The 18,040-nt window shown below is 39.5% G+C and overlaps 1 protein-coding gene across 1 annotated transcript in view; it reads right to left on the bottom strand.

Annotated features, from left to right (window-relative positions):
* Window positions 1–18,040, bottom strand: part of AP1G1 (adaptor related protein complex 1 subunit gamma 1) — a 44,265-nt gene that overhangs the window by 24,095 nt on the left and 2,130 nt on the right. The window contains exons 2-6 of the mRNA XM_064160224.1: window positions 8,984–9,187; window positions 5,356–5,480; window positions 2,771–2,912; window positions 1,480–1,576; window positions 863–939 (exon numbers count right to left, since the gene is read on the bottom strand). Coding sequence (XP_064016294.1) covers window positions 863–939; window positions 1,480–1,576; window positions 2,771–2,912; window positions 5,356–5,480; window positions 8,984–9,184 — 642 coding nt within the window. The 5' untranslated portion in view covers window positions 9,185–9,187. The remainder of the gene's footprint in view (window positions 1–862; window positions 940–1,479; window positions 1,577–2,770; window positions 2,913–5,355; window positions 5,481–8,983; window positions 9,188–18,040) is intronic.

The following is an 18,040-nucleotide window of genomic DNA, read 5'->3' as shown; positions in this document are numbered from 1 at the left end:
AGGCAGAACAGTGAACTGGGCATGCAAATAAATAAGCACCTTTAAAACTTTTCAGAGGACAAGCATCCAGTTCTGTTCTACCAGCTTTATTTATCCTTCTTTGCCCAAGAAGCCTGAATGACCATCAGAGTGGTTTTTCAGATGCCCTTCTACTGGTAGTTTTTCATCTAGCAGTATTACTGTGCAGCAAATCATAGCAAACATCATCAGGAACTTTGTGCCGGGGTTGGGGGAGAAGGAAACATTCCTAACCAGAGGAGAAAGAGTGATGTTGATTCTCAGACTCTCAAAATGGAAAATGATATAATATAGGGTGCACCAGACATGAGGCATCTACAGAACTACAACTTCCATTATTATTTTTGACCTGTGCTTATAAAATTGTGTAGCTGTAGTTAAGTTATTTTGGGGTTTGTGTAAGCTTCATTTTTTTCATCTTTGCCTCTGTTTAATACATTTGTGATTCTGAAGTCACTACACAAATAGCTACAAAAAATCCCCTAATGGGATATCAAAAAAGACACTTCAGATATAACCTTAAGATTGCAGTATGAAACTCATCCTAAGTCTGATGTTGTAACTGACCTACCTACTGAAGGAGACTAGGGCCAGATAAACACAAAATTCCTAACTAAAACTGTTTTTGAGGTTTTGTTTGTTTTTTAATGGATAAGCAGCAGACAATATCATTGAATTCTTCACCAATAGTTGCAAGGATTTCAATAAAAAACTCGCACACTGCTTTTACTAGGGAGATTAAGAGAATGCATTGGTAAAAAAACAGTAAGTCAAAACCCAAGAAACCTCAGCTCACCACAAAACCACAAATATTAACTCTGCAATATTATCAGTTCACACTTACCTTTCTAAAGTGTGCAAGCATGTCTGGGCTTCTTTCACACATCTCTGTGAGGAGGACAACTGATGTGTGAAGAACACCTAAAGGGAGCAAAATAAAGAGAAGAGAATCTACATGTAATGTAATTTCAATGCCTCCAGACATGTGACTAAGATCCTAAGGAAACAACAGAAAAAATATTCCAAAAATTGTTCTTGACTCCAATATATGTCACAAAATATATTTGTGCCTGCAGCTGTCCAAGGGAAAGCAGACGGCAGTGTGCTCATGTCTTAATGCTACAGCTAGAAACTTGCATACTGAATAGAAAGTCGATAACAGGCACAGACTGACTCGATGACTGTACACAAATGCAAGACTCTAGAAGATCAGAATCTGTTAATTGTATTGCAGGTGTCAGGATCCTTGGGCATGCCAATATCCAGCCTATACCTCCTTGGGCACAACTTGAAACTGTTTCCCCTTGTTCTGTTGCTGGTTGCCTGGGAGAAGGGACTGACCTCCACCTGGATACAACAAATGCACCTCAAAAAGTCTCTTCCAAACAAAGATTTCAAGTGGCAAGCACACCATTCCATAAAGAGTGGCATAGTCTTGCTAAGTAGGGTCTTGGACATTACCATGGTTCTTCTCATTCAGCAGGTTTTTGGTGGCTGGCAGGAACATCTCCATGAGTTCAGGCACCTTTCTAATGACATGAACAGCACATAATGCTGCCTGCACAGAAAGAAGAGCTCTGTTAGCACACACTGTAGTGACAATACATCTTGAGAACCTCTAGAACAGTGAAAACTATCATAAATTTCATGATATAGAAAGGCCTGGAATGTTTACAATACATTCTTCTCTCTATCACAAGTGCCACTAAATAGCATCACAGAGAAAAGTTCAATAAAACTACCACAGGTGAGGGGGGAAAGAGAAATGTACTGAGCTACAAAGTAATGCTCCCACTAACAATAGTTCATTTTTACCTTACTCACTTGAGAAGCTATATTAACTGCAAAGCAGCTCTGCCTTTAACAGGGCTACTTCACTCTGTCTTCCTGTTGCTAGGGAGGAAATAATGCACTTGAAGCAAAGAATTACATTTATGTTGCATTACAGCTCATTTTCTTTCCCTTGAATATTATCTGCTCCCCCACAAAATAACTTTTTCCTGCAGGGTCCTAAAAAAACAAAAGCATACTGCAAAAAAACTGCCTACTAATTCCAAGCTACAGAAGCAACAGGAGACACTACTCCTTGTAGCTGCTTGAGAATCAGCAGAACACAGCAGTACCTCTTAGCAGTGCTTTCTCTCCAATCTCTCTTTAGATCAGACACTAGATCATGTAGAGCATCTATTGCTAAATTTCACTCATGCTCCACCCTCCTAAAGACTTAGGAATGAAATCAATTTAAAAGAATAGGAGTGATTACACTTTGCAGGTGCCGTAACACATTTGCTATGGAAGTGAGAACCATTTCAAGCACTTAAACTTTCTATGTCACATACTGCAGTCATCAACAGAAGACATTAAATAGGTTCAACTGTACAGGTATCAGCCTACACTGTCAATGTTATCATAGTTCCATGGACTCGCCTGAGACGATGTAGAAGTAAAACTGATGATCAGAATGTTGGGGTTAATGTCTGTGAATGGGCAAGTGTTCACATCACCATTGGTAACCTTAAAGTAGAGAGCATGAAAATAGAAACAACTGCCTCACCTGTTGGAGGCCTGTCTTTTAGAGGCTTACACATATTACCGCTATAGGTAGGACAGGGAGTTTTGACTTCTGTCTCTCACACTGGGAAAATACTCAGCCAGTGTGATCCAAGCCATCTACAACTGCAGATATTAGCAGGTATCCAATCAATCTTGAGTTTTAATCCATAGCAAGGTATTCAAAAGTTCCCTGAAGTACCTTCTTCCTAAGATAGGAGTTTGAAGTTTTGAGGAGCTTTTCCACCTCTCCTGCAAGATCTCTGCACATTTCTGAGGAGCCCATGCAGCCAAGAGTGCAGAGTGCCAGCCCCTGCACATATTGCGTGCTGTGATTAAGGTCACTGTAAAGAACAAAAAAAAGCCAATCAGCATGCACACAGAGAACCTGGACATACAACAGAAAAAAGGCATCTGGAACTACGGCCATCTAACCAGCTACACACGGGGCCCAGAAGAACCCTCCAGGTTCTCAACTCTGACTTAGGAGAAATAGTAGCTTTGAGTGCATGTACCACAGGGTTTGCTACAATTTCAGATTAGAATTCTCAGTTATAAAATATTTGGTTAAAACTAACAGGTTAGTATGCATGGATTGAGCTGAGAAGAGGGAATACACCATAGAACCCCCATTAGAACTTCTAAAAGTGAAGTAAAATGTTGTATTTTGGAACTCATATGCAGAAAAGTACCTAACAAGAAGTACATTCCTGGAATGACATTGGGGGTTGTCCCAGTTTAAACATGTTCTAGGACAGAATTTTGCTTCTGCATTTACAAACCAATCACCACCTGAAAATCCATGTAAAAATCTCCTCTATCCTGAGTTAAAACACAAATCCCATCACTTGCATACCTTGAAAATAATCCACACAGGAATTTTGCTTAACAATCCTAACTATTCATATGCCTAAGAAAGTTGTGAAAAGCAGTCAGTAAGAAGTTAAACCACCTAAGATTAGATTCTACTTAAGTACAAGACAATACAGCTTCCACATGGCAATACCAACAGCCTCTAAAATTTATTTCTACACTACTTTTCCATCAGACTATTTGGTCCTCGTGTTGCCATAGGATTCAGTGTTGAAAGCAGACAATATGCTTCCTGGTTTGGGAGGTGGGAGCTGAGGACTGCACAGTGGGAAGGTTGGGGAAACGAGAGGTATGTAAATGTGCACAGCGTGCAGAAAAACCAAAGCAGCATTCTGGCCGTAGCACCAAGCAGCTATGGCAACATGCACATGAAGGAACAGACAGCACATGCCACTACGTGAGTTGTGGTTTGTTTTTTTTTTTTCTTATTAACAAATTTTAGCAGCTATTTGAAGCTGCATATATAGAAAGTATGTGCTCCACAAGGGTGGGGTTTTATTTTTTGTATCAACAACCTAGGTCAGATTGACAATGGCATAAATCAAGCACTTCAATGTCCAGATAAAAACAAGACAAAGTGCCAGATACAGATGCCAAAGAACAAAGCAACAAACAACCCACTGAGGTGGTGAGAAGCTGCCCAACAGTTTTGCTCAGCTTCAGTCTGACCAGTTCTCAGTTCAAACTCATTACACCTCTACCACAAAAGCCTCATTTTAGCATAAACAATCAAAAGAGGTGTCAGTCTAGCATGGTGGTTCTAATGGAAGAACCTCACAAACATGGCATGTCAATAAAAAAATCCAAATGTCTCTTTCTCCTGGACACAAAGTCCAAGGCTTGCATCCAGCAGATCCTCGTGCTTGCAGTTTTGTCAAGTTTCTTTCCAAGCACTTTGAGGCCAAAGTCTAACTGAAGAGGAATACTTATATTCTAAAATAAATCACAAAAACAGACACACCATACACAACTAAGGAGGCCCCTGCATAAATCAACTAGAACCCAGATGTCCACATCCATGTTGAAATGGAGTGGTGTTAGAAATGCACCAATCACCATCTACTAAGCTATACTGTAAACCATCTCCAGTTTAACAGCATATTCCTGAGAGAAAAAGTGAAAAAGAGGTATTATTTCCCATCCCCTTCTGTCTGATTTTAGCAAAACGCCAAACAGCATATCCCAAGTTGCTGCCTTGCTTCCAAGGAAAATCATTCACTGGCACTTGTAGGCCAACTTAAAAAGAAAGCAGGATATAGAGCCTCGATCCTTGAAGTCTGACAACTCTTCAGAGCTCACCAGCAGAAGTTAAATAAACAAATAGGACAACACTGCTGCAGCAACAGATATAACTTTGTGACATATCTGGCCAGTCCAGCCTAATACATTTTAACAGTGTTACAAAAACATCCTGATTCAATCACATTTAAAAGGTGCATGGACCTTTACTGATGTTGCATTACTGCTGGTCTGGCTCTTTCCCACTGCAAGCTGGAGGGTAACTAACTTACACAAACAAAAGCAAGTTCTTTGCAACAATTACAGGTCTGCACCAGCTCAGTAACTTACTCTGGTCATTTCATCTCCATGATTTTATTTATCTTAACGTGACCTCCAGAAACATGTACTGTCATTCTTTAACAGCAGTTACATGAAGGGCTGTTTCTCACATACATCTCTTAGGACCAATGCAATTTTATTTTCTCTTCCCTTTACGGAGGCTAAACAGGATCATCCAGCAGAGCACAATACTAGAACAGTCTTGCATGATCAACAGCACACAAACTGAAGATACCACTTTTTTTAACACAAGGGAAAAAAACTTAAGCGCTCAAAATACCACTATTAGGAGTGTACTTTCAGATCCTGAAACCTCAAAGCATGTGTGGATGGAGAGAGAGGTGGTACCCTTACTTCTTGATGCAATTGGTCATAAGAAGGTGGACATCCTGTCTCTCATCCAGCAGCAACATGGCACCTAAATACCCAATGCGCTTGTCTGTGAATTTCTGAGAGGCAATGAGCTTGAGGCACTCCAACTGGAAAAAAAAGGAAAAAAGAAGAAACAACAACAAAAAGACAGAATTAGCTTAAACAACTTCTTAACTAGAGGAGAAAATTTGAATTTTCATGTTTACTTATGTAAATGCATTTTTAAAAGTGTATTTTACTCCTATTTTGGTGATAATGGAAAACAGAGAAAGGTTAAAGATCTGTCCAAAGTACCCAGCAAGCCAGCAGGAGAGTCATTAGCAGCTCTGGCACCTTCAAGTAGCCAGACACTGTTGGCCTTCCATAACGTCAGATACACTAGGTATGTGGGTTTATGTCAGATCACAAAAGTAAAGTATAATGTATTTACAGACAAGAGATTCATCCTTAAAAACAAAACAGTAAAGATATGGAAATCTAGATACATTTAGTATTTTATATATACTGAAAACTTCTGAATCAGGCTTAAATGGGTCCACCTACCTACCAGAGAAGGATCAGAACTCTGTAAGTTAATTTGTCAAAATCAGTTTTTATTATGGTCTGTAACTAACTTTCTAGCCAGGTAAACCTTAGATACAGCCAGAGATTGCAGAGCAGCACAATTTAACTGTCTAAACACCTGAAGTTAGATTAAGATCATATGCACTGTTGCCACTACAAGCTTCCTTCATCACACAGAAATGTCAACTGTGCTCAATGGCATAAAGGAGATCCCTAAGACAACCTGCATAGGCACTGCTTGCACTCTGCTGATTAAGAGCTTAATTATTAACCTTTTTTTAGAACTACCACTTTCTTACTGAAGAAAAATCAACAAAACACACAAAAAAACATTATCTACAGATATTCTGACATTAGTACTATGCATTAAAATACTTCTGTCAAACAGACACTTATCAATCATTATCAATACCTACTTCAGAAATGTCTTCTCAAAACAGGTAACAGACCTATCCCTCTCAAACACACCCTGTAAGCCTGCTTGACAGGGCAGCTGGGGCAGCAGGTAAGCAAACACAGTCAGTTTAAGGAGGGGTCAAAGCTTGCAACAGATTAATTTTGAAGGAAGTGGGGAGCATGCAGAGGCAAAAATACTGGGTGTCATGAAAAGTCTTTCATCATCCCTAGCTACAAGGAAGCTTGAACAGAGCAACAGACATAGATGAGACGCAAGAAGCACACACATCAGGAGGGTAAAATTGCACAGGTTACTGATAAGAAAACTAAAGCTGAAGTGACAACGAAGATGCATGCTGTGATCTAGAACACTACCAAGTGCTCACAGCTGCATAGCATCAGAACATACAACTCCACTATGTGACAACTAAAAAAGTATCACATGTGAACACCAGCTAGGGCAGGGTGGCAAACTTAAGAAAAATTCTGAAAGAAAGCAAGTTCAGTCTGCTATGTTTAAAGGGGTGGAACACTAGAATAAAGAAACAACTCTGAACAAGGAGATCAGTCATCCACAAGGATAACCTGCATAAATGGGCAAGATCAACCAGGGATAAGGTACAGAACACCAGATACAGACCTCTTATCTTTCCAGTGCTTTCTGCAAGAGAATAATGCACCTCTGAACCAATTTTCTTCCCCAGGCTTACAAGACACTTTCTTACACAACTCTGCAAAAATGCAATGTAGAACAGATGACATCTAAGCTAGAGTGTAAGAGCCAATGGCAGAAGACAAACTACTACAAGAAAACAGAAGGAAAGTAATGACTGCAGCAGATAGCAGAAGATTCCTAGCACCTCTGAATTTCAAAGTTATTGACATTTACCCTGTGAAAGGCTGAGTTCTTGTTTCACTTGTATACAAATAGATGCCAACTAGCTTTATGCACAGCAACACAGAGAAACATGATCAGTTGAAGCTCTTACTAGGTCTAATTAGTGTAAGAAATCTTGATACCATTATATCCATTTCACTCAAAGGAACAATTAAATCTGCTACACCAGTATGGTAACAGATACATTAGGAAAGCCAAGTTACAATACAGGCATATAGCCAAACTACAACTTAGCCAAGGTTTTACTGACATAGCCACTCTTAACAAGAGGGTTTTTCTTTGAAAGTAGAAGCAACAACAATAATGAAGTTATTTAATCATTTTCCCAGGCTGCCAGACAACTTCTAAACTTGCACAAATGGCCTTTGCACATGCTGAAGAGCCAGTCTGCCATCCAGTGTATCTCACATACATTAGCTACCATGATTATTATGCTCATACTTCTGTACAAGAAATGCTGAGTCAAAGCTGAGGATTCCTGACTTGGAAAGAAGGACATCAACCATTCATTACTTTCAAGACCCTCTCTAAATTCTCTTATTATTCACTACTCCATTCACACTGCTAGCTGAAGTCAGATGTCTGCTTACAAGTTTAACCGGGACCATCTACCACAGCCTCTGGCTCTCTACTGTTTTCACCAAAACATATTTCCAGCATATTTATCCTGTCAGTCTCAGAAATGTATTTCCTGTCTACAAGGCTGGACTGTCTGTCTACAAGATTCCACAGCTGGAATAGCACATGTCTTCAGCAGGTCCCCCACTCACACAAGCACTACTCCCACTACACAATATTTGCACTTTTTCTGAAAGATTTCTTCCAGTTGTAAACAATGAGGACACACAAATGTCTGCAGCCTACTTATTAAAATCCCTTCTCAGCCTTGAGCCCTATGCCTTCCTCAAAGTGCAGCTGGTAACTTTATATGCAATAGCATAGCCCAGAATTGCTCCCTAACATTATGACTATTTGGAATTTGATTTCAGTGGTTTGAGTTGACTGTTTCAGCAACTCATCTCAGGACTGGTAATCTAATGACAAATGGATAGACTCCCAAGGCAGGGATACAACAACTTGACTGACTATTAATTCATTTAGCTTTACAGAAGGCCTAGTCTAGATTACTATTACCAAGACACTTACTTCTAAGCAAAACAGACCATGCCCCAAAGACTAAGCAGCTTAAGGAGCACCTTACATACCAAGAACTCCCATCTTCCTGCCTCCCTTTCCCACAATCTAGCTGTGTCAAAAATAGCCAAGGTGAAAAACTTATACCAGCAATCTCCAAGTCACATCACTAAGAGGAGAATAAAGAACATCAATTCCTTACTACTGGGAAAAGACCATCTCTGATCCACCTAGAACAGCTTGCTTTAGAAAGAAAAGAGTAAAGAACCTCCTTTGAAGCACTTGGTATTTCCACGAAATAGAATTCCACAGAGATGATTTAAGCTCATCTAGAAATAACTGTACGTATGGTTTAAGAACTTCTGCTCTGTAGAAACAAGGGTGCTGAGGAGCAGAATCTTGCAAAACCAGACTAAGTTTTATAATAAAATATGCCTCCAAACAGTTTTGATTTTGTTAGTAAGAACTGCTAAGAAATGCATGTTCAGAGCATACATGAAGACAGATCCTAAAACAACCCAGCAAAACTGCACCTGGGAATGCTCCAAACAAGTTGATGTTCCCAAAACACAAAAGGCAAACTGGCATGTGCACAGCAAGCACTCAGCTGTGACCCACCTGTCCAAAATGCGCAGGGTATCCCAGCATGTGCATGTACAGCAACTTTGCCACGTTCCTGCATCGGTATGTGTTATCTTCCTCTCGGAAGGATGACCGGATAGCAGCACACTCCTTTTGGATCATCTCACGTTCTTCTGCCTGGGTTCTTGCTGTCCGGATGGTCCGGATCAACTCCCGTAGCCTGATCGGGGCTGGCATCCTCTAGGAGAAGAAAAAGATCTGTAAACCTTGTACTGTACCTGAAGGTTTCACAAGGGTCCCATGCTTTAACCCTTTCTCTTTTAAAAAATTCTTACTCTATAATTTTTTAAGCAGAAGAATTACTAAAGTGCAGGCTGCTTCAGTGGTAGTTCACGATCGAAGCTATATCTGAAAACCAGAGGAACTCATTGTACCTCACATTTGCCTCCCTACAACATCAGAAACAGGAAATGCTGTACTTCGAGCTAGCTGGCAGGTAAACATAACACGCAGAAATGCCACTGTGCAAGGTGCCTAAAGTCAATGTTTTTTTAAGCCTAGACTTACCTACTATACAGACAAGCCACATGGTTCTAGACTGACAAGCCACGCTCCTCTTGGAAAATTGGGAGGAATTAAAAAAATAAAAGCACTACTGCAGGAATACTCCTCTGCAGTCTATAGGCAGCAATTTTATACTCAGTAAGATCACCCAGCTGTGGGCTCATGCTGAGGTGGTTCCAGTCCTTCCATTGCACTGATACAGCATTCCTGGAAAAGCACAATACACGAGGCAACCTGAACATCTGAAAACTGGCTTGCTGCTTTACTCCCAAAAAGGGTAGTTTTCAGATGCATCAGTTTGGCTTGTTCAGACACAAAGGCGGCAGCAAGAACAAAAGCTTAGGGAGATCAAAGATGAAGCAGGAAAAAGAGGTGAATTGTTCCCCCCAGCAATTAACCACATTCAGGCTATGATTCTTCGCCCTAGTTCAACTAACCTAAAACTTCAATGCTCCTGAGAAGACAGACAGTAGCTATTACAAGTTAAAACCAAGATCAACTCTCGTATTTTAAATAAACAATTATCCGGAAACTTTTTGAAACACCAGCAGTCTGTAAAATGAAGTTTGGCGGCAATTTGCTTTGATATCAGAAGTCCTTTTCCTCCCACTCTTCAAACTGCTGAACACTGGTTACCTTCAAGCCGTGACTCATACAATTGTGTTGTTTTTCCTCAACATAGGATCAAGCATTCTGAAGGGATGCCTATAGAGAGCTTCAGCATGTTAAGTTTGGCCCCAGACAATAGAATGTAAAGGGACAGACTGCCTGAATAGCTTTAATCAATGGGAAAACATCAGAGAACATATACTCCAAGGGTGGCTTTCCATGAACATTTATTTTGCATCCTTCACCAGTGTTTAGATAGGACCTCCTACCTTACTGAGAAAGCAGATAAAACAAAAACAAACACTGAAGATTTGATTTCATCCAAACATCATCCAGCCACTGAACAAAGCAAATAGCCTCTATTTACAAATTTCCTTGCATAAATGAACAATCAGCAAGACACACCGTAAAGATTATTTTTTCTTCCCACACCACAACCATGGGAAACCAAGCAGAAACCAGCATTTTGGAAAGCAAGGAATTTGAAAAAAACAGAGATTCATAATTATATGATAGTTAAATTATGAGGCTACCTCCTGTTTTCTTCTAACTGTAACATACTAAGAGGCAGTTACTGACACAGTCCAATCTGAACTACTTCCTAAGAGCAGTTGTATCTCACATACACTTCCTGCCTTATAAAGACAGAACAATTCAGAGCTGCTCAGATGGAGGACAACATAAAGGGCAAAAGATAAAGCTATAATTTGTTTTCCAACATTCAGAATTCCTGTCCTCATGCTGCATTGCCATACTCAGCTCTTTTTCTTTTTGAGTGTGTCAATATTAAACCATTCAGCTTTGAAAAAATATATAGCTTGGATCCTTCCCATAAAAAATGTTTAGCAGCCACCTATATAAAATAGTGTGTCTCACACACAAATCACTTCACATACTCATTCCTTGGGGCTTGAGCTCCTTTCTTGTGAACATTTTTCTAGTATTTCTATGTACAGTAATTCATACCCAACGTATTAGGTTGGCTTTTCTTCCCCTCCACAAGCAGGCATTCTCTTACTACCAAGAAATTCTTACATGAGGTATTTAATTTTAGCCTTCATCAACTTTAAAATTCTTTCACATGCTAATACAGTGAAAATCTCACCTGACTGTTAAGTTTCAGACATTTCAAGTGTAAGCAGTACATACTGCAGGTGTGAAGAAACTTTGAACGCAAGAACATTTAAATCCACATTTCAGAAGAGATTAAGATCTATCTATTATCAGGTACTCCAAAGCCCTTCATAATGCTGACAGACTTTTCATGTGACATACCTTGGGTAATTCCTGATTTCCTGTTAGGTATGACTGTTCACAGAACACAATATGCACATACTCAGACAATTTAAATGAACTTGTGAGTCTCAGCAAAGGACTGCAAGATCAAGTATCAGTTGCTCTGCATTTATGAACTACAGAGCACAAATGGGAAATTGCAGAGGACAAGCTTTATGCCTTAGCTGGCTGTGCCAGCTAAGGCATGAAGCTGATCTCATCCAGTAACCTGTGTCAGGAAGCACCAGGTGCCTAGGGAAAGAAATGGATAAACCACATCTCCCTCAGCATTTTCCCTGTTTCCAGATTTCCTGCAACTCAAGGGACTTCCTGAAATACAAACTATCCTGCAAAAGCTCTCTCCCCAGACCTATGGATTGATCTACTCAGTTTTTTAAAAACATCCAATCTTTTTCCCATTCATACCCATGGTAATAATTTGCATAGTTTAACAAATTCTACCAAAATATATTTTTTTTGCTTAAAACCTCTCTGATCAAGGAAGGGTAACAAATGAAATTCTTACACAGGGAAAGATTAAGTATTCATCATCTATTAACTGATTTAAGAGTGTCTATGATCTTGCAGCCTTTAATTGTACCTCTCCCTCAGACATCTCCTGTTCAAGGCAATCTCTTCCTGTGTGAGGCCATTGCACAATTGCTTGATAACACTCTGTACCTCCCAGAATTCCACTTTTTTTTTAAACATAGAGCAGACCTATAAAACGTATTCAAGTGATGGGAGCACAATGAGTTCACACAGACATCTTTCCCCCTTTGCAGAGATAAAGTTCAAAATGTTTAAGCTCATTCTGCCTGTGTGGCTGCTGTTGAGCTGACATTTTTAATACAGATCCTACAGAAAGCTGTAAGACCTCCAGCCTGAATGACAGCTTACTTAGAGCCTTTCACTGGGTAAATACTTCGCATCAATTTTTCAGTGCAAGCACTGCTTTGCATTTATTTACAATGAATTAATTCTACCATCTTACTGCATACTTCCTTAGTATCACAGCTTGAGGGTGAAACTGTCACCTGACTATCACCCCTCTTCTCCAGATTGCTTTATGAACACACTTAGTGGCACAGTTTCACAGAGCAGTGCTGAATAATCATTTCCCATTATAAAAGCAAACAGATTTTCTGTCAGTCTGGTCACTTTCATTTTTTTCCTGGCTAGTTACTAATTCACAATAGGATCACACTTAAAAAAATGGGTGAGTTCTAATGCAATAAAAAAATGTCAGTTATGAGCTCAACCAAGATTTATGAAAAATCTCATCATTTTATAATCTAGATAACCTTTACTCATTTCTAGGAACCTGCCAAGAGCTACACAGTTCCTGGGTCATCTCCCAAGAAGCACTTCTGAAAACTGGAATCACAAACTACCACCTACTCTTGTAAATAAAGCATTAAGACAGTGACAAATTTACAAATAGAACAGTTTCACTTCCTTCAGATATATTAGTGAACTTCACTTTCTATTGGTAATTTATTGCTAATTTTACCTCTTACTTCTAAGTGTTCTTGCAGCATTTCAGTTTGAGAGTATTCCTCAAAGACTTGAACATGAGAATCTCAGTGAAGATTTTGATATCAACCACTGCTGTATATAATGTAGATTTCTTTTTCTATTAATACATTTTCTTTACGCATTGTTTATCAGTTAGAATTCTAGCCTAAGTCTCTGTTATGTGCCGTATTTATTATACCAGGCAAGAAAACAGTCCTCTCCAGGCACATGGTTCTTTGGGTGTCACTGGAACATTTCAAAAATAAAAATGTTTCTCTTTCATGCTGAGGTACTGAGAAAATAAACTTATGAACACCAACTGAGAGAAATAATGTGAACTGGAAACAGATCAAGAAGTCTGCTTAAGAACATAGCACAAAAAACCTTCTGAAGAGTATTAAGCAGTTTTTCCTTTTCAGTGAATCCCTCAAACACTTTGTCACGTCCAAAACACAGTCAGAAACAGCTTTCATGTCATCACCAGCAAATCAGTTCTTCAAGACCACCTCATTGTCTCAGTTCTCACCAATACAGCACAGGTAATACTGACTGCCCTGGGATCCTGTAGGAATAGTAGCAACACTAAAGGCTTGGGGAAAAGTGGTTGGAAATTATCTCGGCAGAAAAGGACCTAGGGGTACTGGTCAGCAGCTGACCGAATTTGAGCCAGCAGTGTGCTCAGGTGGCCCAGGCTAAGAGCAGCCTAGTCTATATCAGGAAAACCATGGCCAGCAGCAACAGGGAAGTGATTGTGCCCCTGTACTTGGCACTGGTGAGGCCACACCTCAAATACTGTGTTCAGTTTTGGGCCCCTCACTACAGGAAAGACACCGAGGTGTTGGAACATGCCCAGAGAAGGACAAGGCAGGTGAGGAGTCAGGAACAGAAGCTCTATGAGGAGCAGCTGAGGGAGATAGGGTTGTTCAGCCTGGGAAAAGACATCTGAGTAAAGGAGCGCTTACTGCTCTCTAAAACTACCTGAAAGAAAGTTGTAGCCAAGTCGGGAGCAAACTCTTCTTCCAAGTAACAAAAGATAGGACAGAAGACAATGGTCTCAGGTTGCACCAGGTGGATTTAGGTTGGATATTAAGAAGAATTTCTTCATCAAAAGGGTCACTGGGCACTGGAACAGGCTGCCTAGAACTGTAGTCACCATCCCTACAGATGTTTAAAAGATGATTGAATGAGGAATTTAAAGACACAGTCTAACAGTTGTGTACAGGGAGCAGTTAGGCTAAGGTTGGATTTGATGATCTTAGGGTCTTTCCCAAGCAGGTGGTTCTGTGATTCTATGGAAAAGCACAAAGAATGCAAAAGGGCTCCAACAAGCCCTAGAAGATGACTTATTGGCCAGTGCTTATTATTTTCCTGATTATATAAAGGAAATATGAACAACAGGCAGCAAAACCACATCATGGCTCTGCCAAGGGTGCCAGTTACAGCGCTGAAATCTTACAGGGACTTAATATACAACCAAATGCTTCACTAAAGGAAGGAATTATGGCTACACTTCAATAAACAGATTAAAAGTCAGAGCTAAACCAAAAGTAATAGTAAATAATTACAAAAGCAAAGAATAAATAGGATTAAACCACTTAAAGCTCAGAGGGATTAACACATTCCAGTGATCATCTAATTTTGACTATATTATTTGTCCAGAAATGAGACAATCTTGAAATCCACACTACGAACCATGTGAAAGGTCAGGAAAAGTCAGCTTGAGGTGAAAACCACAAAGCTATCAAACAGCAAATTGTCACAAAAAAGTAAATTTTACAGACCTCTTTATGTGACAAAAGTGTTTTATTACACAAGATGACTAACAGAGAGAGAGGACAACCATATAATCTAGTAATAACAGACCTGAAGTTTAACTTTAGTTGGTTACATGCTGATGAGAAATTCTTTCAAAGTAGCAGGTCCTGTTCTTCAGGGTTTGTTAACATTTTTCCACAAGCACTTGTTTTTATTTTTTGCACATTAACAAGGTATTTTTTCCAAGTAGTTACCTCTTGTTTACAGCAGCAGTGTCCTTCTGCCACTTCTTTGCTAACAAGCTCTAGAAATCAGGGACGATCTACCACTCAATATTTACAGTATCTGGACAGAATGCAGAATTCTCACACCTCACCAAGTCCATTTCCCTTTCCTGTTTTGAAGGCTGCGCTCAGGGTAACCTACTATCAAGATAAAAGCTTCTGAAAGGGATTTATACCTGACTTAGTTTTTTTTTTTTTAAGGAACTTCCACACCAGCCACCAGTGTCATTGGTACTAACCTATCTCAGCTCACTTCCTAGACTCCCGATTCCATGTTAGCTCAGTGATTCGCCTCTCCTTGCTATTCCTGAAGTCCTCCCTGAACCAATAAAAAAGGCCAGTCCTTCTTTATGCAACCCATGCCCAACAAGCTATCAAAAAAATAAAGAAATCAATCAAGGTGAAAAAAAATGTAACGTATTAAGCCCATTTTGTTTTGATCTAAATTATGCTATTTTCTCCCCTTTTACGGTCCTTTACTAGCTAAGCTTGTAGGGTTTCAAAGTTACAGATCTAGCTAGTCAAAAGTATAAGGCTTCACTACAAGTCTTTCTTTACAATCATATTTTAATATTATTCACCTAATAACCTTCTAGAAGAACCACCTGATTGTACCAAAACCTACCTATAAACTGCCTAAATGCTTCAACCAAGATATATTACTCTATCAGGAATTAAATGCAAAGACAAAAGGACTTCTATCCTTAAACATGCAATTGAGCTGAGACTCTACCCTCCACAAACTATTCAGGAATGCTAGTTTATGAGTACAAGAACAATCATAAAAATCAAACCCACTCTTCCAATATATGAATAAAATTAAGAGTTGCCCAAGAACATGTTTAGGAGAAATTATGAGACATGGTTTTAAATTTCATTATTTAGCCTAAAATTCTGGAAACATTAAGACATAAACCTCACCAAAGCTCATGGAATTATTCACAGAAGGGCTTTACTGTTTGGGGAAAATGACTTTTCAATTCAAGTAAGACACATACCCAGTTAGTGCTCTTCCTGCAAACAGCACAATGAACCAAGTTCAGAAATAGTCAGCAATCCAAGAATGAGGACCCAAATATTTTCAAACATCTACAAGTGCAAATGCTACTCCGCTCCAATGTGTGAATAAGTAATCACATTCCTTGGACAGGAACAGCTTTTGGGAAGTTACACAAGTAAAGCCTGACACAACATCCAACTGAAATCAGCAGCAGAACTCTACTACCCGCTTCCCTACAACTGAATCAAGCCTCCAGCACATGAAAGCAAAAGATATATCTGAACTACAAGACAAGAATAAATGCAGTGGTTCACTACAAAAGCTGATGGCGTCGACTCCATGCTACTATCAGTGGGCTTAACAGTTCTGTCAGATACTAAAAACAAAAAAAGGCAGTAAAAGCAGAAACGCACACTGCAAATAGAGATGAAGCTGTGAACAAAAGCAGAGATATTGGTATGTAGTCAATATTATCAATATTTACAGAGAAAACTACGGTAAACACCTAAACAAGGAGCACTATCATCATCAAGAAGGGCAAAGAAGGGCAAAAGCAACACAAAAGAGTTAAGAGAAAAAGCAACCTGCCATACAACATTCCAGGCAGAAAAACAATCTCTCTTGAGAAAAACCTATTCAATACAACAGAGAACTAGAAAGTAAGTAAAATCAGAAAATCTAAGAAATTAATGCAGCAAGAGACTTCAAAATACAGTGTAATAAAAAGCACCTAGAAAGACAGTATAGGGCAAGAAGAAAAGTCAAGCAAGGAAAAAATTACTCTAAACAGGAGCTGAAAAACAGTCTCAGAAAAAGATGACAAGCTATTTAGCACAAGAATACTCCAGAGGCAAACCACCATGCTATTCAGAAACTGTGAGGAGGAGGAGGAGGAGATACAGTATAATGACAGAGGATGTTCCACTCCTGCTCTTAGGAAACCTCAGTCTGTAGAGTTCCCAGGAGCCCCCCAGGCTGAATGCAGCACTCCCAACTCTGCCCCTCTGCTTCCAGCCCAGCCACAGCAGTCAGTGAGACCAGGCAAGTGCTTTGGAGGTTTCCATTACTGCACAACAGCACAGATACCCCAAACAGCTCCTGAACTGGTTTCAAAAGGTCTGCTGACCTTTCGACCATTACAAATATTAACTTCAGCCCCTGCCAAAAAAACCAAACAAACCCATAAACAAGTATGTTCCCCCTTTGTGGTGTTTTTTTTTGTTGTTGGGTTTTAAGCTAACAAATGAACCACTGGAAGAAGTCTTAGCACATCGATAGGGCTGATTAGTATGACAGATGAGATCAGAATTACAGATTCCCTGGCTTGTTTCTATACTTCTCTCACCACTGACTTACATTACCTTTGTACTTACCACCTGTTTGTAGTTTTCTATCTATTTTTAGTAAGGTAATCTGGTTATTTTACTTTCTATTCACTTTCCTGCAGAGTTAACATTAAATAATGAAGAAAAAAAAAAAAAACTACTACTTTAACCCTCCATACCTTTCTTTACCTTGACTAAAGCCAGGTGAAAAAGGTGCCACATTTTTACATTTATTGTTATATAAACTTTGCAATTAACTTCAGCGGTGTCCTAGGAAGCTTTGATCCTAGATTTTACCTATAGGTTTTATCTGCTGTTTGGCAGAGATGCTAACACTACTGCTTGTGACACTAGCAGATTTGCTTGCACTCATATTACTGTAACTTTTTTGAGTTACAGCCTCATCAGTACATTCACTTATTAACTTTGAGACTCACATCCAATCAAGCAACACTGCCCAAAGGAGCAATGCTGCTACCAAACCCCTTTCTCAAAGGCCTGAGTATCACCAGTCACAAATTAACTTTGCTTACAGTCAGAAGAGTTTGCCCTGTTATCATAAAAACACAAAAAAAGAAGTCAAACAACTCATCTCCTGAAGTTATCATACATTGCCAACTCAAAATTAGAAACATGCATTCACGCTGAAGAGACACAAGAAGCTTTATTGAATGAATCGGCTTCAGAAGCCGTTAAGATTTTTATGAGCCCTGACAATCTGAAAGCTCTCCAAACCTCAACTGCACTAACCAGGGCAGCCTGC

Source organism: Pogoniulus pusillus, chromosome 20 (assembly GCF_015220805.1).
Source record: "Pogoniulus pusillus isolate bPogPus1 chromosome 20, bPogPus1.pri, whole genome shotgun sequence".
Lineage (NCBI taxonomy): Eukaryota > Metazoa > Chordata > Aves > Piciformes > Lybiidae > Pogoniulus > Pogoniulus pusillus.
This window is presented reverse-complemented; position numbering and strand designations above follow the sequence as displayed.